The 24809-nt window shown below is 32.7% G+C and overlaps 5 protein-coding genes across 8 annotated transcripts in view; 4 read left to right on the top strand and 1 right to left on the bottom strand.

The window, feature by feature from the left end:
- Window positions 1–22315, bottom strand: part of LOC141532827 (uncharacterized) — a 47169-nt gene extending 24854 nt beyond the window's left edge. Inside the window, exons 1-5 of one of the 4 annotated variants that reach the window (XM_074251361.1) lie at window positions 22179–22315; window positions 12620–12722; window positions 12325–12470; window positions 11731–11966; window positions 11408–11651 (exon numbers count right to left, since the gene is read on the bottom strand). In XM_074251361.1, coding sequence (XP_074107462.1) covers window positions 11408–11651; window positions 11731–11966; window positions 12325–12470; window positions 12620–12660 — 667 coding nt within the window. In that variant the 5' untranslated portion in view covers window positions 12661–12722; window positions 22179–22315. Of the gene's footprint in view, window positions 1–11407; window positions 11652–11730; window positions 11967–12324; window positions 12471–12619; window positions 12723–13835; window positions 13957–22178 lie in introns of those variants that run through there. The other 3 variants (XM_074251360.1, XM_074251363.1, XM_074251362.1) reach the window with 3 other exon arrangements.
- On the top strand, window positions 4384–22374 carry LOC141532829 (uncharacterized). The gene is made up of 7 exons (XM_074251365.1): window positions 4384–4962; window positions 7132–7447; window positions 16370–16432; window positions 19068–19135; window positions 19215–19329; window positions 19408–19841; window positions 19905–22374. The coding sequence occupies exons 2-7, from the start codon at window positions 7139–7141 to the stop codon at window positions 20365–20367; spliced, it is 1452 nt and encodes a 483-aa protein (XP_074107466.1). The 5' UTR covers window positions 4384–4962; window positions 7132–7138; the 3' UTR covers window positions 20368–22374.
- On the top strand, window positions 16658–17654 carry LOC141532837 (uncharacterized). Its single transcript, XM_074251377.1, has 3 exons — window positions 16658–16813; window positions 17150–17393; window positions 17451–17654. The coding sequence occupies exons 1-3, from the start codon at window positions 16766–16768 to the stop codon at window positions 17507–17509; spliced, it is 351 nt and encodes a 116-aa protein (XP_074107478.1). The 5' UTR covers window positions 16658–16765; the 3' UTR covers window positions 17510–17654.
- LOC141532836 (uncharacterized) lies at window positions 18257–18976 on the top strand. Its single transcript, XM_074251376.1, has 3 exons — window positions 18257–18380; window positions 18456–18732; window positions 18799–18976. The coding sequence occupies exons 1-3, from the start codon at window positions 18333–18335 to the stop codon at window positions 18876–18878; spliced, it is 405 nt and encodes a 134-aa protein (XP_074107477.1). The 5' UTR covers window positions 18257–18332; the 3' UTR covers window positions 18879–18976.
- Window positions 22375–23290: 916 nt separating the features above from the next.
- Window positions 23291–24699, top strand: Prosbeta3 (proteasome subunit beta type-3). Its single transcript, XM_074251370.1, has 3 exons — window positions 23291–23450; window positions 23844–24409; window positions 24578–24699. The coding sequence occupies exons 1-3, from the start codon at window positions 23448–23450 to the stop codon at window positions 24624–24626; spliced, it is 618 nt and encodes a 205-aa protein (XP_074107471.1). The 5' UTR covers window positions 23291–23447; the 3' UTR covers window positions 24627–24699.
- Window positions 24700–24809: the final 110 nt, after the last annotated feature.

Here is a 24809-nt window from a genome sequence, read left to right as displayed (position 1 = left end):
TTTTTTAAATTCAAAAAATATGACGCGTAAAATAAAAAAGTTACTTTTCCTGCAAGCACTAAAATATCTAAAAATATATAAAAAAAGCAAACATACGATAGAATAACATTGGCATTATTAAAAATGATTCAGCGAAAGAAAAAATATCTTAACACAACATTTCAATTAAAATAATTTATCGGTAAAAAAGATAAAACGGAAATATTCTTTAAGCAAAAGATACACTATCATTAATACTTGTCTGCTGGGTGATTAAGGACAAACGCCCTTGAAAGAATATTATCGTTATCTTGGTATCATTCATTTTACATTACGCCTAAGACTACACTTAACTAGCTCATTATACATTTTATCGACAGTCCATAGGTTTGATGTCACATCTGACGTTGACGAGGCGCTAAAGCTTTAACAAATATGCCCGAAATTTTTAAAAAATCAAAGTTGACAATTTCGCTCGACTGTGACTCACCTGATAATCGCTGTTTACTACTTCCAGCGACGATTATCCTTTTCCAAGAAGGATAATTTTTAAATATTTTCATTTAACTAAAAAATGACGAATCGATGATTCATTTGACTTTTAATATTTATCTAATGAAAGAAAAGTATTTACTTAGCAGAATATTAATAGTAATGTACCTTTGAATTATCCTAATTATTGATGATCAAAGTGAAAAAGTACTCTTTTGCTTTAAATAACAATAACTCCGCGGCAATTCATCGTGAGCTTTATAATTACGTCAAAATTAAATTTAAAGCCACTACTCGAGGAGTTATGGCCACTCAAAGATCCAGAAACAAAAATTTTAATTTCCAACGATTCAAAATGGCTTAATTTGCCCCTAAAGTCATTATTTTAGAAGTTATGGCCTCTTTCAAGTTTCGGAATCAAAAGTTTGAATTTTCGAATTTTTTCAAGTTCCGATATGTCATAAAAAAAAATTTTTTAGAGTTATGAAACACAAAGTTTCTTGTAGGAAATTTCTCGAAGAACAATTTAAAGTGGTCAGAATTGCATTTAGAGCAATTATTTTAGGAGTAATGACCACTTTTATGTTTTGGAGTCAAAAATCAAAATTCTCGATTTTTCGAATTTTTTTCAAGTCCCGATATCTCTTAAAAAAAAATTTTTTAGAATTATGAAACAGAAAGTTTCTTGTAGGAAATTTCCCGAAGAACAATTTAAAGTGGTCAGAATTGCATTTAGAGCAATTATTTTAGGAGTAATGGCCACTTTTATGTTTTGGAGTCAAAAATCAAAATTCTCGATTTTTCGAATTTTTTTCAAGTCCCGATATCTCATAAAAAAAATTTTTTTCGAGTTATGAAACACAAAGTTTCTTGTAGGAAATTTCCCGAAGAACAATTTAAAGTGGTCAGAATTTCATTTAGAGCAATTATTTTAGGAGTTATGGCCACTTTTATGTTTCGAAACAGCTCGTTGAAAGTCACCCGAACATTTCGAATTTTTTTTTATCTCTATTTTTGTGACTAGTGTATTTGGAAAATTTTGACGCTTCGAATTTTTAAATCGAGAGGTCGTAAATGATGTAATTATTTAGCAATAAAATTAAATAATTAACTCTGGGAATTTTTTTTTAAATTTGGAGTCAATTTAGTTTCTAAAAATTAAATCAATAATTTACTTCAAAATATAAATATAAATATAAATACCTATATTTAGATAATTTGGATGCTGATGCTTCGTTAATTATTTAGCTGGAATTAAAAGACCGTTAACGAGGATGATGAACCCGGTCCGGTTGTTTCGAACCCGGATCATCATGTGAATGTGGTGTTTGGCGCCGCCTGGTCGCCACTAAAAAACAATCCCCGGTTTACAGAGACTAATAAAATAACTCGACGTTACAAAGTCACGTACCCTCGCTTTAATTAAAAATACAGAACTATATTTACTTATCAAGTCTTCCTCTGAGATAACATCTTTATCTCGCATCAAGAGATTACATCAATATTATAATTAATGCCGGTCATTCTTTGTTTACCGATTTTCATTTCGTTCCGGTAGTAACTGTCGTCGGTAAGGAGATTCTCCCAGTCATGCAACCAAGTTGGCGCTTATGACGTCAGAGGCCAGCAAGGTACGACTAAGCTTCGCTTTATCAGGAATCGAGCGAAGTTCCTTAGAAAAGTAAAATAGAACAGAAATAGCGAGAGTTTTGTAAAAATGGGAAATTTTTTGGAAAAATTCTAGGTTTTTACTTTTAAAAATTATTGATTCCTAAACGAATGCAGCTGAACGGTAAAAATCATAACGGGCTCGAGGATTGGATGACCATCTCATCACTTGTCATCTCTAATGCAACTGACAACCGAATCTTGATCAAAGCATTCTTAATCATTGGGAGTCATCCAGATTAACTGTTTTTATATCGATCAAATTAGTCGAGCCGTTGATCTCATCATGTCGTCCAGTTAGATCATCTTACTCTAGTTTCAAGTAACGGAAAAATTATAGATGATGATGTGATCAGAAGAAAATTTTAAATTTAATATTTAAACTGCATTCGAAAATTATCTCTAGATATATAACTAAGAAGTAACCTTGTATTTCGTGAAAAATTGACATTTTTAAAGACATAAGCTCATCATGAGCTTTCATTTGAGTATCCACATCAATTTTTCATATATTTTATATATTTATATATATGAATATATGAAAAATTGATGTGGGTACTCAAATGAAATCTCTTGATGAGTGTTACATCAGGATGGGCTTATATTTTTAAAAATTCAATATTTAAGAAAGTACAGTGCATTTTAACAAAAGGCATTTTTTGATACAGAAAAATTCTAATTTTTAATAGCTTGAACTAAATTTTGATAATTTTGGATTTAGAAATAGTTTCAGTTATTTTAGTATAAAAATTCCTAACTTGGATTTCTTTCGGATCAAAATATCATCTCTAGAAAAAAACTCCTGAAGCTGCAAGATTTAAAATCCACTCCCGATTTTTTGAAGTGTAATACGACTGTAAGACCACAAAATGTGTCAGTTACCTCAAATATGGATGAGCACCACCGTCATGACGTCACATTTCCCGTGACGTCATCCGTTCGATACAACCCCGTTCGGGTCGGGTTAAGAGAGTACACAGCGGTTGTAGTGAAGCTTGTAAGGAGGTGGAGAAGGGTAATAACTATTTTATTTGCTTATTCATATTTCATATTATATGTTATGAAATAAAACGCGGGACTGATTGTGAGAAGAAGATTGAAGCATATACTTTCTGATTGAAAGTATATTTAGCTTCGACGAAGTGGACCTGAGGTGTTTAATCATTATCGTGGTCCATTGAATATCATGTGGGTTGATTTTAGGGCAAAGGATATAATGAAAACTTTGGAAAAAGACCCGAAAGGTTGAAGCGAGGGAGGCTTTTGCTCACCAAAGGAACGAAAAGGTCATTGGGTTTGGGGTGTAATTTATAATCGAAATTCATAGATGCTGTCGATCTGTGTCGAGTAGTTCGGCCTAAATTGATCGCTAAATGCTAAATGGGAAGACTGACGGAAATCAAGTGTTCTTTTTCTTTCAGATACCGAATTACCCCTTTTTTAATTTAATTGCTGATTTTTATCTTGGCACAGTTTAAGATTTTTTTTACCAACTCTGTTATTTTTACTTCTAACTACAACTTTTCTGCCACAGGAGGATTCGGGATTTAAGTAATGACGCAGTGCAGTAGTCGCAAAAAACGCGTAGAGGAACTTACGATCCAAATTCCAGTTCAGTTATCATCCCGATTGGTTCTTTTGGCAATTTCGGCTGAAGAATCGAAGATAAAAAATTTATTAGGACCTTTTTTCTAGGAAATCAAATTTTCTGTCGACGATTTATGATTTTCATCGTTTCTTCAATCACAGAAAAAAATAAATAAGATAAAAGCCCCAATTATTGACAGGGACCTAAAAAAATCAACAACTAAATTCACTGATACAAATCGTTTTATCGCTAAAAAATTCGATTTAATTTTTTTTCTTGGATTATTATTGTTATTTACTTGTACCAAACCTATATAATTGTCACAAAGAAATATTTAAAAAAAAAAAAAAACGACTTAAATAAATTGATTTTCTAGACAGATCTTCCTGTAATTTGTCATCCATAAAAAATGAAACAATAATAATGATAAAAAACTAAAAGAAAACCCTCTGAAAGCTAGACAATTCACCAGGTTATCAAATTTCAGTGGAAATGTTTCTCGAATATCAGCGTCAGCATCATAAACATACATCAATAATCCATAAATATGACATCAAGATACTTCCCGAGGGATACATGTAGCCAAACAAACTTGGAACTAAATAGCTGCATGCTCGGATGAATCGACTGTCAATACCGTGAATTAATTGGCAAATTGCACTAGTACATCCGAAGTTGACTAGAAGTCCTTTTAGAATATCAGAATACGGGGTTTAATAACCTTTGAGGGATTGAACGAGCCTCAGTAGAATAGTGAACATGTCTAAGGGCTCGGATTCCATCCAGAAGCAAGTACTCTCCCGAAGTGTCCCTTGAAAGGTCTTGAGCCCCATTGGTTGTCTCTTTGCCAAATCCTGCTACCCCTAGATCTCCAACACTAGCAACACTCTGGCTGCCCCTAAGGGCGGGTGACGATGTCTCGGTCTTGCGTTCATACGCGGATAGCTTTCTCCTCGTTATATCGATTTTCCACCACCGACTCTGTTTCTGGATTGCAGGCTAGAGTACGGCGCCTGGTAGATTCAGTGGCTGCCCGGCCACCACGCCGGCACAACTGCTTCAACAGCTCACCTGCCATCGCGACAAAACGCACATATCTTTATTATTTAACCTTTGAGAGTACGCCGACTCATGTGGACGTTTAACGTTTATGGTTTTTAGTGTTTCCAAGTGCTAGACTAGACTGTGTGCTCCATGAGGTTCCACCAATTCGCTCCCTAGATCCTCCAATATTGGTGAGTATGTTTACTCTGTTGATTATCTTTGACAGGCATAATATGCTTTTGCAATACCAAAATTAGGGATTAGTTTCAAAATCATTAATTTTTTGTTGCGTCATTTTCTGGATAGAGTGTCTTTTTGGAGGGAGGACTCATTTGCATATTTAGGGGTAGCTAAAAGGCTTCGGTCTCTTGACTTGATGAAACACTTCACGTCTTCTAAATGAAGAGGAATCATCTTCATGACGTAACTTTGCTCAAATTTTGACTAATCGCTTAAATTCTCGACTATTGATTAGCTCTTTCGATAAATTGTATCTTGCAAAGCGACTTTTATCAAAACCAGACCTGATTTGCATAACTGAGGGAATCTGAGATTGGTTCCAGATGCTCGAGGGAAACCAATCCGAAAGATAATACCCATCATGCCTATCATCATTAATCAAAAAAACGTAATCGTAGAAAAAAGGGAGCTTTCGATGTGAATTAACTGATAACAAAAAAAAACGTAACTTAATTTTATATCATTAGTCCTGAAAGGTAATCATGGAATTAGCACTAATTTGCATGCTCGGCTCTGTGCTTAGTGCTTCAAGCTTATGATTATTGGAGCATGTATTAATGTAAATGGAAACCAAATTGGATGTAACTGCATTGCCAATAAATTTTCTGCACAATTCTAAAGATCAAATTACTCTTATCTGTATTGGGTACTAAACAAATGCTTGAGAGTTGATCAAGAAGTTGAAGCAAAGTGTCCTACTGTGTTGAAAGTAGTTGTCTTCGTGATTCCTGCAACAATTCCATTGATGACGTTCAATTGGAACCTTGTCCTCAACGGGGCTGCAAAAAAATAGACATTGCCAACGCGATGTCAAGGCTTGAGTAGGTTTTTTTTTTTATCGTGCCAGGGAACTTTACGATAACAATCCATAGTAGTTATATGAATAATAACTTACAATGTATATTTATATGCATGAAAGCACCGGCCGAGAATTGGGAAAGATTCTGACTCTAAATTCCAAATGCTAAATCGAGTGTGTATCATTCCAACCGAACGGATAGAAAGGAGGATTAAAAATTAAAGGGATGGATTTATCGGCGCTTGGAAGATTGACGGTAATTGCTGATCCGAAGAAATACGGAGGTAAGAATTTAGAATCTAGCTGGAAGATATCCGTTGGGTCATTGGCTACATCTTACTGAATATGAATATGAATATAGGTACATGAATTGGGTGTTGTATATTGCATATGTATATTAGATATTGCTAAATGCCACGCGCTAAACCGGAAGACAAGAGATTGTACATTGCATGGTACAATGAACATTTACTGACTACCACCAGCTGCAGGAATTGCTGGAAGTACTACCACCAATATACGACCTCGCTATGTATTTCTAGAGCACCCAGCTAAAAATAGACCGAGTCGACGCTCGAATTAAATATACCCGGTTAACGAACCTTTATAAACTAATATCTTAGCCAGCTTTACAGTTACATTCTTATATTTTCCAATCGATAATTCATTAATTGCAATTGCTCTATTCAGGTTGAGATCTTGAATGAGGATGATGAGAGTGATGAAGGTTTTTTTCGGCAATTTAGTCCGAAGAACTTTGAATAGCTGCCCAATGAAGAAGTTTGGAGCATTCTAACGGGAATTGAATTGATGAGAAACCAATAACCGATTTATGTTATGAATAACCCAAGATTCTTTTTCTACAGCTAGTTTCGCTTTAGATTCTGTTTGTATAACTTTCTGAGTAGGTTAATTTGTTTCAAGTTATAATGCAGTTTGTTCAAAAGAAACAAACCGAATTTATTCAATCCGTGAACGAATTATTAAAGCTACAGGAAATTTCAGCTCATACCTGGATCATTATCATAATGATCATATTAGTCTAATTACTTGACAAACGAGAGAAAACAAACGTATTTATCGTTCGGACAGGAGTATTTAAAATAAAATGAATAATAGCAGCCTACACGCGATTTAACAACGAAGCTGACAGTACTCAATTCCAATAATTGACGTGTTTCGTTCAATGCTTTTTAATTGTTAAACTCTTGAGCTTATTGTCTCTCAATATTTTTATTTCCCAGCTCTCAATTGTTTCCTACCCTCCGCAATAATCAATATAACAAATAAATCCTTCATTAATCATTGCTATTTATTTCAGAGAAAAAATGCCAACAGCAGACGCAGAACCAGCTTTGGTGGAGGACGTAGGACAACTGGAAGACCTGGAGGATCCTCCGGTAGCCCGCGAAGAAGCTCAGGATCGTCCGGAAAGAGGATCTCGCGATGTGGGGCGAGAAAACCGCGAAAACAATGGACCCGCGAGAGAGAGAGCCGGACTGATGAAACCTCTGGTAGTTCTCGCGCTTCCAGGAATGTATTTGTTCTACAAGTACAGTCAGTACCGCCGCGAACAGCGCGAATTGTCCCGAAGAAGAATCACCGAACGAGAATTGCAGCATCTTCATCATAAAATCGTGAGTATCTTTCTGTTATTACTCAATTGTCTTTTTGTCAACATTGTGGCGGCATTAATTGGATGGCTTTGTAAGGATTTTGAGGGGTAGCTTGTAACCTAAAGGCGGTTTATCCAATTGCAAGCTTTAAGACTGGCTTTAAGTGAGTAAGTAACCGAGAAAGGGTGGCAGGTGGTTGGGGGCGTGCAATTTGTCTCAGAGGCGTTCTTGAGACCGAGCTAGCACGGAAATTAGAACAGAAGGGAGGATAAGTTCAATTACCTCTGAGGTAACACGATCAACACTACACTATCCTCCTTTAGAAGAAAAGCTCGCCTAGACTTTATTATTACTCCCACGCTTCTTATATTGTCTCTGCGAGACTTTGTCTGCTTTTAGGTGGTACGTGTTCGAGGTTTATGGAATTCCTTGAAAGCTTTTCGAGAATAAGTATTTTTTTGTTCGCTTACTGATATTGTTCTCGAGGAGTGATATACGCTGGAAAGAATGGATCCCTGGTGAGATGTTGGGCGCCACTAGTGTGATCAGAAAAAAGGAACGAAGAAAAAAAAAACTATTGTAGAGATTGTTTTTGAATTTTTGGGACGTATTTTACTTTAGAGGTACCTCTTACAGCTTGAGAAAGTATCAAGAAAAATTCTATCCTTGGTTATGGTAGTCTAGATCAAAGAAGTTATATTAACTATTGGTAAAATCGAATGATAATTGAAATTAGGCAGTAAATTTGAATATTTTAAATTACTCTGTTACGTATAAGTTGAGTTATGTGAATACAAGCGTGTTGTAAAATGAAAATAAGTAACCAGCTTATCACGCTAACGTGGGAGTAAAAAAAAGTTTGAGGGCGATGACCCGATAGGAAGGAATCCATAAGCACAAAGAAAGTAATAAAAAGTGTGACGATAAAGAAAATGATTAAATAAAAGTGGTTATGTAAAAATACTGTTAAGTTTGAGATTCAAAAAATCGTGATAGCGGTATGTATTATTTGCGGAGGAAGCACTAAAATACTCGTGGAAATAAATAAAATAAAAGAGAGAAAGAACAAGAGATTATTGGGTTGAGAAATAAAGTTTACGATTGAGTTAACTTGAGTAGAGAGTTCTGGGTAAAAGTTTTGTCAAATCAAATGCTCATATCATCCGGAGAAATTTGAATAATTGATATGGAACCAAAACTTTTTCGAGCTTTACGAGATGGCGGATAAAGGCTGAGGAAACTGGTGGGGGAAACCAGACTGATTTATATCTCGAGCAATTATACTTCTGGGAAGTATATATGTATATATATAAATTTATATTAAAGCCGAAAAGTTTGTGGGGTTCACAGGAGGAGAACGGAGTAATTGTTTAGGATGCTTTGCTATGCCTCGGGCTTTAATCACTTGTAAATGAGACCTCCAGGGGCTTTTAGATGACAATCACTTTTTACTAAATTTTTTTCGAGGAAAAATAATTATAAAAATATTTTTTTTATTAATTAAATTATTATTATTATTATTATTATTATTATTATTATTATTATTATTATTATTATCACGATAAAAATTAATAGAAAATTTAACGATAACTATTTGAAAAACTAAAATTCAGGTAAAATCAGAATCAAAATTCACCGTTTAAGTTAGCGTGCTGATAAAATAACGCGGGTCGCGGGTCGCGGATTGTTCGCGTAGAGAAAAGAAGAAGGGGAAGGGAGAGGGATAGAAGAAGTGGAAGGAAGTCGACAAGAAAAAAATAAAATAAAAATATGAGGACCTTGTGAATCATGAGACCTCAACCTTGATGGCTTCACCCGGCAATATACATTATATTGCCTGTTACCGAATAAGAATAAAATTATACTTGGTATTTAGTTGGGCTCTAGGCGCCAATTCAGCTTAAATAATAACAATAATAATAATTACAATACAAAATATTATTATTATTATTATTATTATTATTATTATTATTATTATTATTATTATTATTATTCTGTGTACTTACAATATATAAAAATAAAAAATATATGTATAATATACCCAGTATGAGTGTGCAATAGACGACAACGACATGTGATAAGACTTTGATCACGCTAGTCTCACGTTAAGATCCCATCTACTATTATTATTATTTATTATATTGTTATTATGTTAAATTATTGACTGACGCATGCACGGAAATTTATTTTGTCATTTTTAGTATGATTATAAAAATTTTTTTTCCGCAACTCTAGTCAATCTTATCATTTTAATCTTTAAATTAATTTTTTTAATGTTAACTAGACTGAAAAAATTTTTTCCTTGGATGTGATAGTCTGGATATAAAAACTCCTTGGGTCTTTTTAATAATGGATCATTCGGTAAGGCCAACATTTTTCTTAACAACACTCGGTAAAATTTTTTTTCCTAAATTCTATACTTCGATAATTTTGTATTAAATTCACGGCAAAAAATAAAACCTATCATAAAATTAATCCGTCCCAATTAGCCCGTCAAACAAAAGCGTCATTACGATTGATAAATATGCCCATGAGCAACAGATCGATAATTAGAAGGTGAAAAGTACTGTCAATTAGCGCTCCCGCCTTTCTTACGTAACTTACGCGATAATTCAACCCTCAAGTGTGGAGTTATTTCCGTCGACGTCACCGATATCGTAATTAGGAATCACAATGACAACTATGTTACTTAATTACCACAAGAGTGTCTAAGAGCGAATGAATTTTCCTGAAATAACTAAATGAACCAATCGATTCTCATTCATGGTATCTTTACTCGAGGATTAATAATTACTGTAATTTACTACGAAAGTTTAAATATAGAGGGTCGTCGCTGAATTTTTGGCGTCAGTACAATAAAAGTATATTCGTTTATTTTATTTTAACTCGTATTTTATAAACTTTTAAATCGACAATAGAAATACTCGAGAGCACTCGGTAACTGCTGTACGATTCAAGTACTTTATATATATGCACATTTGTGTACATATATATATATATATATATATATATATATATATATATATATATATATATATATATATATATATAGCTTGTAGATTCGGATATAAGTAGTACGTGCTTTCCTGAGTGTATAGACCGACAATTGTTATCGACGTGTCCACCTGAATATTTTAAACGATGAAGAGACCTCACCGGGTTATTGAACCGTTATAACTTTTGAAGAAAATCTGATGCATTGCAAAGAAAAACCGGGAGTCGATTTTCACTCAGTTTTAGTACAAAAATTATTTTATTTAAAATCTTTCATTTTGCTATCAGTCTTTTAACCTAACGCTAACTAAAAAATGCTTGGGAGGATAATCAGTCAAGTTTCTCGCAAAAGGCGTCCTGGAGTTTGTTCTCAAGTAAAAAATTCCCCTAGTCCTCGGATCCGTGGCGAATCCCATGACAGCGTCCTTTTTCCAAGTACAACTTCTCAAGTTAGGCCGCCATCTTAGGCACTGCATTGCTGGGAATCCCCACGGGTTATTTATCGACTCCACGTAGTAGCGCCAGGCTCTATTGTGGCTGCAGACAACTGATTTAAACGTTTTTCCAGTTATTATTACCAGTAACCAGCTTTTGTAAGAATTATACGCACTTGGAACAATTTATACGCCAAAAAAACAAGAAATTTTCACTGATTAGCGAGCTTAATTTGAATAGCATTATTTAGATTTATAAAACAGAACTAATTCCAAAGGATCAGATCAATTGGTCATTTTTCTTCTGAGTTATCTTGTTTACAAGATGAAAAATTTTTTTTTTCAATTAAAAAAAGTGCGTATAACCCCTAAATCTAACTACCTTACAATTAACTCCAAAGCTTGTAACACCAGAACCGCCATTTTTCTCACTTGCTATTTTAAAATGACGAGTGCATCAAAGAAATATCAAAAAACAACTTTTCTTTGGTTTTAACGCAACTAACTAAAGTGAATTAAGAAAAAGTAATAGAAAAAATAATTAAAAACTCACTGTAGTGCCGGAAAATCCTGTACATCCCCATCGCGATGAAGTTAGCCGCAGTGCACCCTGGTTGTAGTGGTCGTCCGCCATTTGGATAGAAGTCAGCGTGGCCAATCGGCGAGGGAAACCCAAAAATCCCTCCGTCGGTATGTATGACGTCCACGAAAGTAGCGTCAGATGGCGCCAGGTGTCCCTCGACTCCCTTGTCCATGTAGAGTGGGTAAGCCGCGTCAAGACCCGTTATTCTGCCAACCTAAACAAAAAAACAGACAATAAAGGGTCTAGTTTAGATAAAATTAGTAACTTAGAGAAAATCTATCACAACCTTTCACCTTTCGAGGTCCTAAGGCCTTTCCCATAAACCCGGCAACCTCAGCGCCCAAGCTGAATCCGATCACGTGTAACTTTGGCAGCTTTATCGCGTTGTTCAGCTCCAGCCATTTCGCCATTTGGGCGACATGAGAACCAACCCTTCGGGTGTTTTTTACCGCCATTACGTACCACGGCATGGCGGACAAACGCCCCCACTCTACCAGGATAACGTTGTACTTTCCGCGCTTGAGATATGCTGGAATTATCAAGTGGAAAAAAAAATTTTTTTCTTGATTATGATAGTCTTGATCTAAAAATTTCTTTTGTCGATTATGAAGTGATCTAGTTTACTATTTGTCGGTAAGAAAATTAGGCGGCAAATTAAAAAAAATTAAATTTGAGGACAAATTGGAAAAAAATAAAATCCTGGTACGTAATTAATAATCTTAGTTTTAGACTGAATTTAAAATTCCGTTTGAATTCGCGGGAACTAGAGTGTAAGGAATGAGGTTATAAATTTAAAAATGTAGTTTGAAGGAGAGAAGTGAAGTTGGAATTAATAAAAAGAGGATAATTTGCATATTCAACGCAAAAAGTAATGTAAATTTACTAACCGTTGAGAATGGCTCTGGCGCTGTCTCCAGTAGCTTGCTCAGCGTATCCGTGAATGTAAAAAACTGTCGGATTTAGTGACTCGAAATAACTCTTTTCCAAGCTTGACTTTTCGAACGTTAAAAGTTGCGGGCGTGTTGGGTTTTTTCTGTTTAATTCAATGCATTTTTTTATTTTATTGCGTCGAAAGTTATCGTATAAATTTGAATTAGATAAAAAAGTTCATTTAATTTTGCAAATTGAATTGAATTAGTATGATATTATATTTTTAAAAAAATGTAATCTAGTTAATGGTACCTTGTATAAAGATGGTATTGAATATCACGATTTAAATCCATAGAGCAGCAAAATTCGCATGTACCAGTTGGTAATGGGGAGATATGAATACTTGATTCAGCAACTATAATATTTAAATAAAATTAGGTCATTTCATTTATGTTTGAGTGAGCTTACTAGTCAAATAACTTTATAATCGATAGAAATTAAATTGTTTGGTTATCTTTTTGCAGGTTTATGTTTTTAAATTTATAAAAAAATATGTAGGACTGATATTAAAAAACGGTTGATGGGTTCACTGGAATTGTAGCAGATACGGATGATTTTTCAGATAAATCAGCTGAAATTTCGCAACTTTGATCAACATCAAAGGAAAAATAATTGACCAATTGTAAATGAGTAGCCGCTACCGTTTTTTTTTTTTTTTTTTTTTTTTTTTTACGCTAATATCAATTTTAATGGATTTGAACTTCAAATAAAATACTTTAATTACTGCCTCATAAAAAAAAAATTACTTCGCTTACCCGATGGAAGATTGCAAAATATTAAATAACATGAGCGCAATTTTTTTTTTTATTGAAAATTGTAAGACCAAAAATTATAGATGCTATTTATTGAAATTGTAAAAAAAGAAATGTGGTAGCAAATGATAATAAAAACAATGACTGGTCGGTTTGTTGAGCGACATAAATCATTAGATTCTTTGTGGCTCGTGAAACGACTTTCATTTCACTAAAATTTTATAGCCTTCACACTTAGTTGCACTTTTAAATCATCTTATACAAACATCCTGCCTATCAGTATAAATAAAGAATAAAAAATAAAAATCAATCGCGGGGATCTATATTATAATTAAGAAATGACCTTGTATTTTGTGAAATATTGACATTTATGAAGATTTAAGCTTATACTGATGTTACATTCATCAAGACCTTTTATTTGAGTACCCATATCGATTTTTCATATATTTTATATATTTATATATATATATATATATATATATATATATATATATATATATATATATATATATATATATATATATATATATATATATATATATATATGTATATATGAAAAATATATAAAAAATGCATGTGGCTACTCAAATGAAAGCTCTTGATGAGTGTAACATCAGTATGAGCTTCCATATTCAAAAACATCAATATTTAAGAACACAAAGTGACTACAAGGTTGCTAGTAAAAATGAATATTTTAAAATAAAAAGGACTATTACCTCTCGGAATAACTATTAGCCGGCAAAACACCGAAGCGAATAGTGAGGACAACATTTTAAAAGATTCACAATTTTACGTTTAATATTTTAAAAACAAGTAAAATGAAATCCTGAGAAATGGAGAGAAATGTTAACTGATCGATGCTTCACGGTAAACTGAATGCAATCGATTGTTCTCGGCGAGTTACAACTGTGTCTAGTGATCTCTTTAAAGATCGTTAAGTTTTTTGTTCCTGCTAAAACTTTTTCTATTTTTTTTTCTAAATCTTTAGTTTCAGCGCCGCTGACTAAGAGAGTTCAGTTTAGATTTTACATTTGGGTACCTTACGCTTACTATTGACTATTATTCCCGCCACGGATTTAAGAGCAATCAAAAATTAATTTTCTACTCGTTTAATTTAAATATTTTTTAGTGGAATAACAATGAGAAATTTTTCAGTAGCTTGGAGCGAATCGATACGATAGCAAACACGTAACTATCTAAATAAAATAAATATAAAAATAGAATTCAATAGGATTCTTTTTATCGAATATTTAATTTGTATTTTCTGATTATCTACTTGACTATGCAAAATTATTCTTCATTGATTTTAATAATTACCGTATTTTGGCTGTCATCCGTAAAAATTAACAGCGAATTATCGTAAGCGGCGGAGCAATTTAATTTACCGAACGGCTAATTTAAATTTATTATTCTGGTTCTATTTATCCAACCTTAGAATTTAATTAAGTAAAATCTGGTAATTTTAGTATTTTATTTTTAGAAGTATAAATTATCGAAAAACACAAAAAAAAAATTGATTTGTTTTTAAATTTTACATTAAAGATACACTCCAAAACTTTGAAAGTGGAAAAAAAATTTTTTTCTTGATTATGATAGTCTTGATTTAAAAATTTGTTTTATCATTTATGAAATTATCTACTTTACTATCTGTCGGTAAAAAAAAAATTAAGCGGAAAATTTAAATTCAAATTGGGTGGCAAAATTTTTGATACAATGAAAAACTTTCCTAGAAATTTATAAATAAATAAATAAAAAAAAGCTTTTAAAAATTCTTTTAAAGATCTTCAAAATTTTTAAAGAAAAATAATAAAAAAGAAAATTTTCCTTAATTTACAATAATTACCATTATAATATTTTTGATATTAAATTTTCCATCATATATAAAACAAATATAAATGATACGTCTCATATGACACATGTTATGACACTGTGGCACGTAACAGGGTGTGGGTTGGTATAGAAATTGCAGTAAATGTATACAGTACAAGATTGAGAGGGGAAGGGGCGACTCAGGAGGAGTGGGGAAAGGGATGCAATAGAAACATGTAGATAGCGGCGTGATGCTGGCGGATGCTGAGAGTATCTGGGTCAGGGTGGTTGGGGTGGTTTTGTCAGATATTAGGTGGATGCGCAAAATATCCCCACTCACATTTAGCTCGACTGTCCCGGCAGATTAATTTTTTGGTTATGTCCGTCTCAATTTTTAAGCGACTATGCTTTTTATTATTTCGCATTCAGAGCGAGATGTTTAATTCAGCTCTAGACTTATGATATATCACTGGATGAATTTGGGCGGTAATTTGAAGTAATTTGAGGTCACGGGTTCGAATCCCGACCTAATTTTTTTTTTTTTAACTTCTCGCTAAAAAAAATTGAAAATATTTTTAATTTTATTTTTAATTGAAATTTTCAATTTGAATTTAATATAATACAATCGGCGACGGACAAAAGACCGAATGCAAGCCACCGTAGTCGGGTGGTTTTCAATATCGAGGTCACTTTCCGAACAGAATAGAACAGAACAGAGTGGAAAGTGCACTGAAACGTAATACTCATAGAGTAGAGTATAGTTCAGCCAGAAGCTAGCTCATGCTTTGATACCGATAGTCCAACTCATCCCCGTCCCAATAAGGATTCATCAGCGGCATTTTAGTTAAGATAATTCCGACACAAATAATTCTGGTAATCTCTTGTAAGTCCAACCGTTTATACCCGAGCGCGTTTGATTAACATCCTTTGACAAAACATGAGATTACGATCAAACCGACAGGATTTGAGAGCTGATTTTTAATACGGTTGTTTGGATTGATACAACAAGACTACTCACAAAGAATCAGATCAATTGGTCCTTTCTTCCCGGAGTTATCTTGTTTACAAGATTGAAAAAAAAATTTTTTTCTATTATTGTCCGCTTTAAAATTAACCTGGTTAATTATACATGAATTATAAACAGCGAACTATAAAATTAGAATTGTAAAACATAAATAACACTGATGTAAAATGAAAGCGACTTTATCACCGTATCGATAACTTGTTGCAAACTTTCAATGAATGTTTCTATTAATACCATAATTATCCCTGAAATTGAACGTACATTCGTTAATTATTAACGCGAGACTGTTCATAAACCATCAATTAAAACTCACGGTATAAATGAATTTAGATACATATACACGGAATAAATGAACCGACTAACAATTAATTAATAGTTAATCAGAATCAGTAATCACAAAAGTTTATTTTGTTTCAGGATAAACTACTCACCAAGTTGGAAGAAAATGAACCGGAGCTCGCCTCTTCCCAGGAAGACGAGGTGAGTTTGTTGTTTACTTAAAAGACCGATAATTCCTCTCGTTACATAAGTTAACAATAATCATTAATTATTACCGTTGCTGTAAATTATAATAAAATTTTCCGCGAACTACTTTATTATTAAATGTCTTAATTTATATTTAAAAGCTTCCCGGGACTTTGGAGTTTCCAAGGACGTTTTTTTATTTCGAACAATAACTATTTTCATTATCAGGGAAATCATAATTATAATTTTTTATGAAAAGTGTTGTGCAAGATTGTTTATTGTTGAATATCATTAGAGGTGTATATAAGCCTGAAGATTTTTGTAAAGAGATCAGTTAAATTAATTGAAATGAACGGATTCTTGATTGTCTGCCTTTTGGGGTGTGCCGTTTTGGCGGTAAGTATTAATATTTAATTTCTGGTTTAAATATTGAAGATACGATAAAATTATATGAAACCTTTTTCGTAGAAAATTCAATTTGCCATCAAAATTGTTCTTCGCTATTTTTTGATATCTCTAACCATTTAGCCAAAATTTTAATTTTGATCCGAAAAGAAAAATTTTGTGTTCTAACTGATTTTCAAAATTTAAAATCCAAATTCTGGCCAAAATATTGAAAAAACTATAAAATCATGAGAAATTTCTTGTAGCAGTACGAATTTTTGGAAAAAAAATTTTTTATGAATTTTTCAGTATCTCGTATTATTTAGAAGAAATTCAATAATTTTCTAGGCTGCCCAAAATCCTGATCAAGGACCACCAAGACCTCCAATGGGCCCACCACCACCGCCTCAAGGAATGCCAAATGGCGGTGGCAGTGGTGAAATGAGCGGTGGATTCAGTGCTCAAGCTGGAGGACAAGCGAGTGGACTTGGAGGTCCTGATTCAAACAACGAACGTCAAAAGCGAAGTGCTTCTGAAATCGGGACTGAAGCTTTTTTTGTTGAAATAGCTGAGAAACTTTTTCCAAATGAAGGTAATTTTTTATTACAAACTTCAATGATTATTTTGATTAATGGTTTTCTGTTGATAGTTGTAAACGGAGGTACAAGAGGGCGTCGCTCACCACAAGGACCCCCGGGACCTAAATAAGAACCTCCCAAATTCGTTAATTTTTTTTTATTCCGACCAATGATTTAAGCTTTTAAGACACTTGACCGATTATTGTGCGATATATTGATTATAATCTAGCACTGTTGTATTATTTTAATGGCAATAAAAATATATTCATAGAAAATATTATCTGAATCATTATACCTAACCTACTTGTCCAATTCATTTAGAATATTAACTATATTTTTTAAAAACTGAATGAATTAATATAATTCTTTTGGAATTAGATTTTAACACGTCAAATGAACAATTATACAAAAAATCGTTTTAAAATTGTCAGTAGTTCTGTTATAAATGAAGAAACAGTGTTAAAATCGGCAGGGGTTTTTTTTCTATAAAAAAATTGTGAGATTAGATTGAATAAGATGTTTACTATAAAAAAATTAATCATTGAATTATATAATTGGTTTTGAAAAAATAAAAGACTTATCTTTATATCAAACAATTAATTTCAAGAAAAATTTTTAAAAATCAAACAAAATAATTATATAAAATTCTTTGTTTGCACAAAAGTTACGATAAAAAACTAATTATTCGGTGTCACCTAATAATTAAACATAATTGACACGAAACAATTTAATCAGAATAATATTTCCTGTCAAAGGATTGAAATCAAAGTAATCTTTGACGTCCAAGGTCCTCGGAAATGAAAAAAAAAAAAAAAAAAAAAAAAAAATATGTAATAACCAAGATACGAATCTGATATAAAATTATTGCGTATTTTATATTTTGTATCACATGTGACAAATTGTGAGTATATAAGACAAGAAAATTGTCACCGGACGTCAGAAATAATTCGAACATGAACGGATTAACAATTGCGCTCGTTGTAAGCTGCGCAGTCCTTGCGGTAAGTTATTATCTATTATTCTCAAAGATTATTGATTTGAATTTAAAATTCCATATTTATAATAAAATTTTCCAGGCTGCACAAATGCCAAACATTCCTGGAATGCCAGGAGCTGGTGGTGGTGCAGGATTAGGTGGAGGATTTAGCATGGGTGGAGAAATAGGTGGTGGACTTGGCGGAGGTGGTGGTCCCGGTGGTGGAGCTGGAGCCGGTGCTAAAGCAGGATTCAGATTTGGAGCCCAAGCTGAAGCAGGTATGGGAGGAAACGCTGGAGAAAGAAATAAGAGAAGCATTGGCGACTTCGATATCTTTCCTGAGTCCTTTTACGTTGGCGCCTATGACCAAACTCAAGGTAAAAAATTTCCAATTTAATCTATGGTTAAAAAAGAATTTTTTTTTATCCTAGTTTATTTTTTAGAAATGAATCAAGGAAAAAGAGTTGGACGTTCACCTCAAATGCCTCCTGGCGGACTTCCGGAGCCACCGAAAAAATTCTAGACTTCTAAGATGAATTTATTTGCACGAATGGCACCTACTAGCTGATTTGTACTGAAAAATGTAGTTGGCAATAAAAATAAATGCAAGATTAATCAAAACTTCCGATTGTTCTATTTTTTATCAACCCTAATCATCAATTTTATTAAAAAGATCTGTATAGATAATAAAAAGGGCTTGTTTTTTGTGTAGTGTGTCATTTGCGTGAACGCAAGAGCAACCATGCAGACAGCGCCATGTGGTCATCGCGTAGTTTGCAGGTAATTTGCTAATTTATATCAAAACAGTTGTAAAAATAAGTTATATTATTTAATTACCACTTTGAACTGTTTTACGCAGACGGTGCTTTGTAAAAACAATACAAATGGCCGTTTCTCAAAGACTGCTGCCCTTAAGATGCGTCATCTGTCGGGCTAAAATTCTACGATTAAAGCAGACCCTAATTCCTCGCGACGTAAGTCTGAACCTCAATTTTTGGTAAAAATTTTGAGCCCTAGATGTGAGAAGTAATTTTTAAATACTTTGATCGCAGTACTCGATGTCAGGAAAGTCATGGGTGCTGCCCCAGAGCGCATCGGAGTACAATATGGGCAGCGGAGTAGGAACTAGCGGAAGCAGTAGATGGTCCAGTGGAAATGTACCAGCATCAGCGTCTCTCTACTCAATGGCCAGTGGATCGTCCTCCATTTCTGGCGTGTCTTCCGTCTCATCAGCGACATCTTCATCAGCAGGAAGTGCCTCAAGCGCCCCCGTTAAGCCCTCGCGTCATCTTAGGCAGCCCTCGGGAGTCACCTTCAGGCAGACTCAGACTCAGTCGATGAAGATGCGCATCCACGAGTACCAAGACCCTAGTCCGCAGATTGTCGATAATGACGAGAACCGCGATAACAAGACCGATCGTCGGTTACCACCGATAAAAGAATTTCAGAGGGATTACCGAGCTGGAAAAGCTTCCACGAGGCTCAGGTAAGATTTTTATTTTTAATTAAATTGCTGGGCTAATTTTTAATTTAAATTTTGATCTTTCAGATGCGCACAGAAGATAGTGACACAGTTAGAGATCACACCGAGCTATAGAGTGACTCTATGCAGCCCTACGACGTCAAAACCCCTGGAAGCTTCGACGACTAGAACTATGACGTCATCAACCTCAACATCATCAGCTTTGTCATCATCATCCCCACTAGCCGGCTCCTCAACGGCTACAAAAACACCAGCGACCTCTTCAGCGACTAAAAGACCTAGTAGTGTCTCGCGAAAGCCTTTGACGGTCGTTCAAGAGGTCCAGAATTCTAAGAAGGAAAAAGAAAAGGAGAAAGAACGCGAGAAGGCTGAAAAAGCGAGGCTCAAAGAGGAGGAAAAGGCGGAAAAAGCCAGGCAAAAAGAGGCCAAGAAACTCGCTAAAGAAGAAAAGAAACGCGCGAAGAAAAAGGCCAAGGCCCGAAGAAAGGAGGCCGAAGAGGCTCTTATCCGAGAAAGAGAGGACAAGTGAATGCTTTTTAAGGATCCTAATCGACAACCGGCTTAAAATCATTAAGTTAACTTTACAAACAATTAATAATTAATAGGCGATAATATTTAATATAATGTCTAGTGGCCAAAGATGTTTATGAATATTTACGTAATTTATAATTGTAATTTTATTATTATATACATTAAATCCTGTAGGGTATTTTGCATTTATCAACATCAGCCATGTGCTAAACAAATATCAGGTTAATTATAGACTAAAGCAATTAGTTCGGCTAGGATTTATATGTAGTAGGTTATACTCGCTTCATTTTAATTGACTTTTCGTTAATTTTTACAGAGTTAGTTCGAGTTTGAATTTTTTTTTTTTATCAAAATGGAGGAATTTTTTCTTGGAATAAAATCAAGCTAAGACTTTAAACTAAACGCTCAAAATAAATTCTATTAGAAATTTTAGAATTATATTAATCGAAATTGAAATATTGAAATCTTGAAAATATTAACTAGATTTTTTATAATTAGTTAGTGAAAAATTATAAAATGTGATAAGATATTTTGAGTTTGAAAATTGATATTAAAAATTACTAACGAGAAGTCAATTTTATTTGACGAGTGAAATAACCTTAAAGATCTAAAATAATTAAGAGGAGCATGGACGTGTTTAAGTCAATAATTATTTTAGCAAAGCATAAAATTTTGTTAATATAATTATGAATTTAATTTTGATTAAATGAGCCAGAGAATAAAATCAAAATAAATTTCTTTTGATCAAAACTATATTCGATACACGTAGAAATAATTATGGGTTATTAAAATTCGGCGTACTGAGATTAAAAATGTAACACAGTGATAGGATTATAAATTATAAAATTTTATAATGAATAATCATTATATGCACATATCAAAATCACTATTTGGCTTTTAGTGAATCGGCTAGAACCCTAGACAGTCAATTAAATTGTTGGACATTTATCAATTGTTAATTAATCGTACATATTTTAACCTAGATCATAGATCATAGAGCATATATCATGTAGCGATTTTAATCACTAGTGGGTAAAGTTAATTAATTGATAATTGATAGGTTAAACAAAAGGGTTGTAAAGATTATATTAATGGATAAAGCTTAATGGCTTATTCGGCTGCGTCGTAAGATTGCCGTTAGTTTATTTAAGTATGTAAAAATATGAGTATGTATAGAAATATATTTGTTAATCTCAGTGACGGATAAAATCAAAATTTTAGTTTAATATTTTAATATATCGAACAAAATAAAATCAAACTTAAATAATTCTATGAAAAAATTTCTACATAACCGACAGTTTAATAATTTTCCCCCGCTTGCTCCCGATTAGCCGGTTAAATTATTTGAAACGTGTATTGAATAAATAAAAATACTAATAAGGAAGATGTACTCGATATAAATGCAAAAATAATTATAAAAAATAACAAAATGTTGGCAATAATCGTTTTAACTAATACTTTACCAATTTATAAATCGATATATTATTAAAATTCTAATGAGAAAGGTACGAATATAATTTTTTAACGTAGCTATTTGTTTGGACCTTTCTCAGGTTTATATATATACAAATATTAAATATTTAATAAATTTTGTTGAAATTTTTATCACGGTATGTGATAAATTTTATAGATAAATTATAATAAAATATGTAGCTTTTTTTTTATTTTATATGCGCGCTTAATTAGAGTGACTTTCGAAGACTAAAGTGCAAAATATTATTAAAGGGTATTTGTAAGGACTATAATCGATAGCTAAGAATAAATAACGTTTGAATAATAATAGTAATTAATAATGAAATTTATATTTACCAAATAATGATGTAAAATATCTTCGAATAGAAATTGTAAAATGTCCCGCACTTTGTAACGGCTTTCAAGTAGAGTCTATTTTTAGTAGTTCCATTCAAGGGGTGAGAAAGAAATCTTGGATCATCTGGCAAGTAAAGTTGTTTCCACTGATGTAAAGTGCAGGATCTAAATGAATCAAATAAAATATTGTAATTATTATGAGTTCATTTTTCAAACCCAATTTTTTTTTTTAATTTTAATTTTCTAAAATAATAAATTATCTAATATTAATTACCTTTTAAATTTTGTAGTCTCGCTGGAGCACTGAAGAGTAGCTGCTGGTAAGAAGTCTTCTCCTGGCTTGAAGTCAATTTAAAATTGACGAGATGGCTCTTGAGTATTATTTAGCCATAAGGTAGTCATGTCACCAGTTGTTTTTTTTTTTTATGTTTATGTTTATTGACATAATTAAATTTTTGCGTGTCAATTTCTTTTGCCATAATTCCACGTTTGAAATTTAATAATAATTGTGAGTGGAAATTTTTAGAAGCACTTTTTTTACTGTAATTGATTTGTTTTTAAAATTTTTGAAATTGTTAGCTGACGGTTGACTTCAGTATTATCAATTTGCTTGTGTCTGATTGTGTAATACATCTTAATCAATTACAAAAGATGTATAATTTTCAATTCTTTAATTATTGATTGGTTTTATTAGATAAAATATTTAATTTTAAAAAAACCAAAATCAGACACCGATAACATGGTTATGGCCCCGGGTACTAAGATTCGCGCGGACCATGGAGAGAGGCCATCAATTATTTTTTTTTTTTTTTTTTTTTTAATTAAGTCAATTTATTTAATAATTTAATTCACTTTTATAATTTAGATGATAAATATTAAAATAAAATTGTGAAAACAAACTGTTTATCATGTAATGGTAAAATATAATATATACTAAGCATCAAAGTATATATAATATATACTAAGCATCAAAATATACATAATATATATACTAAGTATCAAAATATATATAATTCTATACTAACATTCAGTTGCGCGCTCAATTGCGTGCGCAATGTACCTTTTAAATTCTATTGAAGCTAGTGATTTTTTCTTTTCCATAAATCCATACAGTAGAAATTTACTTGTCCCATAAATAATAATAATAATAATAAACTTGTTATATTTCATTATTCATTACAGCTTCGAGCCGCTTGTCCGCAAGCAACTGAAAGTTTATTTAATTCTCTAATTAATAAAAATCGAGGATTAAAAAAATAAATTATCAAAATGGTAAGAAATATTTTATTTTTAAATTCATTTTTGTTTGGAATTTTACTTTTTTTTTTAGACTGTGAAAACACTGTTTGTTTTTCAGGTTATATATTGAGTTTATTGTAATGACAGTGCAATTTTTTAAATTTTATTTTATTATTAGAATATCATTTGTTTATTAAAAATTTTTTTAAGATATTTTGATGCTAATTAAAATTTTTGTTTGTAAAAATTTAATTTTGAAGTTTGTAATTTTTGACAATCATGATTTTTAATGTCACAAAAAAATTTCACATGTAAAAAACTTGAAAAACTATACGTGAAATTTTTTAAAAATATATTTTAATTGCTAATTCAACTAAATAAATATTCTTAAGGAAGTGATTAATAATTAATTAAAAAAATTTTTAGAGTATCCTAGCGTACAATGGAGGAGCAATAATAGCAATGAAGGGCAAAAACTGCGTGGCGATAGCAGCTGACCGTAGATTTGGTATCCAAGCGCAAACGATCACGTGTGACTTTGAAAAAATCTTCGAAATGGGCCCTCACATGTACGTGGGAATTCCCGGACTGGCCACCGACGTGCAAACAGTAAAGGAGCGCCTGAGATTCCGGCTGAACCTTTACGAGCTGAAGGAGAACCGCCGCATGCACCCGAAGACTTTCGCGTCTGTGGTATCTAATCTCTTGTACGAAAAGCGCTTTGGATCTTACTTCGTGGAGCCGATCATCGTCGGATTGGACCCGGAAACCTTCGAGCCGTACATCTGCAACATGGACTTGATTGGCTGTCTCAACGAGCCGGAAGATTTTGTCGTAGGAGGTACTTGCGAAGAACAATTGTACGGTATGTGCGAGACCGTCTACGAGCCGGATCTTGAACCGGAGGATTTGTTTGAGACCATCAGCCAGGCTCTGGTCAACGCCTGTGATCGTGATGCCATTTCTGGGTGGGGAGCCATCGTACATATTATGTGAGTAATTTTCAATTAGATTTCACTGTACTTGCTTAAATATTGATGTTTTTAAAGATATAAGCTCATCCCGATGTTACACTCATCAAGAGCTTCCAAAATTTTGCTTATTCTTATAATAATATAGATTAAGAGTAAAAATTTATTAATAAATTTTTTTTTTTACAGCGAAAAAGACCGTGTTACAACGCGCACCATCAAAACTCGTATGGATTAATCAATTTAAATTAATAACAAGTGCTGGAAATGTTGGAGATTTTTCATTAATAAATAAATTAAAAAAAATACTATATTAATTTGTTTATTTTATTTTAATGGTTTTAAATGAAGTATTCAACAATTTAAAAACAATATATTTATTTAACAGTCTATATAAATATTTAAAAATAAATAAATTTTA

The sequence above is a fragment of the Cotesia typhae genome, unplaced genomic scaffold (genome assembly GCF_013202065.1).
Source record: "Cotesia typhae breed Kobodo isofemale line unplaced genomic scaffold, CoteBio_Ctyphae contig_69, whole genome shotgun sequence".
Lineage (NCBI taxonomy): Eukaryota > Metazoa > Arthropoda > Insecta > Hymenoptera > Braconidae > Cotesia > Cotesia typhae.
This window is presented reverse-complemented; position numbering and strand designations above follow the sequence as displayed.

Bases quoted from the DNA above. Each gene is read 5' to 3' on its own strand.
- LOC141532829 (XM_074251365.1), top strand. From the start codon at position 7,139: ATGCCAACAGCAGACGCAGAACCAGCTTTGGTGGAGGACGTAGGACAA. The intron at 19,136-19,214 runs GTAATTTGCTAA...TGTTTTACGCAG, and splicing joins GGTCATCGCGTAGTTTGCAG to ACGGTGCTTTGTAAAAACAA. The intron at 19,842-19,904 runs GTAAGATTTTTA...TTGATCTTTCAG, and splicing joins AAAGCTTCCACGAGGCTCAG to ATGCGCACAGAAGATAGTGA.
- LOC141532837 (XM_074251377.1), top strand. From the start codon at position 16,766: ATGAACGGATTCTTGATTGTCTGCCTTTTGGGGTGTGCCGTTTTGGCG. The intron at 16,814-17,149 runs GTAAGTATTAAT...ATAATTTTCTAG, and splicing joins TGGGGTGTGCCGTTTTGGCG to GCTGCCCAAAATCCTGATCA. The intron at 17,394-17,450 runs GTAATTTTTTAT...TTCTGTTGATAG, and splicing joins GAAACTTTTTCCAAATGAAG to TTGTAAACGGAGGTACAAGA.
- LOC141532836 (XM_074251376.1), top strand. From the start codon at position 18,333: ATGAACGGATTAACAATTGCGCTCGTTGTAAGCTGCGCAGTCCTTGCG. The intron at 18,381-18,455 runs GTAAGTTATTAT...AAAATTTTCCAG, and splicing joins TAAGCTGCGCAGTCCTTGCG to GCTGCACAAATGCCAAACAT. The intron at 18,733-18,798 runs GTAAAAAATTTC...TTTATTTTTTAG, and splicing joins CGCCTATGACCAAACTCAAG to AAATGAATCAAGGAAAAAGA.
- Prosbeta3 (XM_074251370.1), top strand. The intron at 24,410-24,577 runs GTGAGTAATTTT...TTTTTTTTACAG, and splicing joins GGAGCCATCGTACATATTAT to CGAAAAAGACCGTGTTACAA.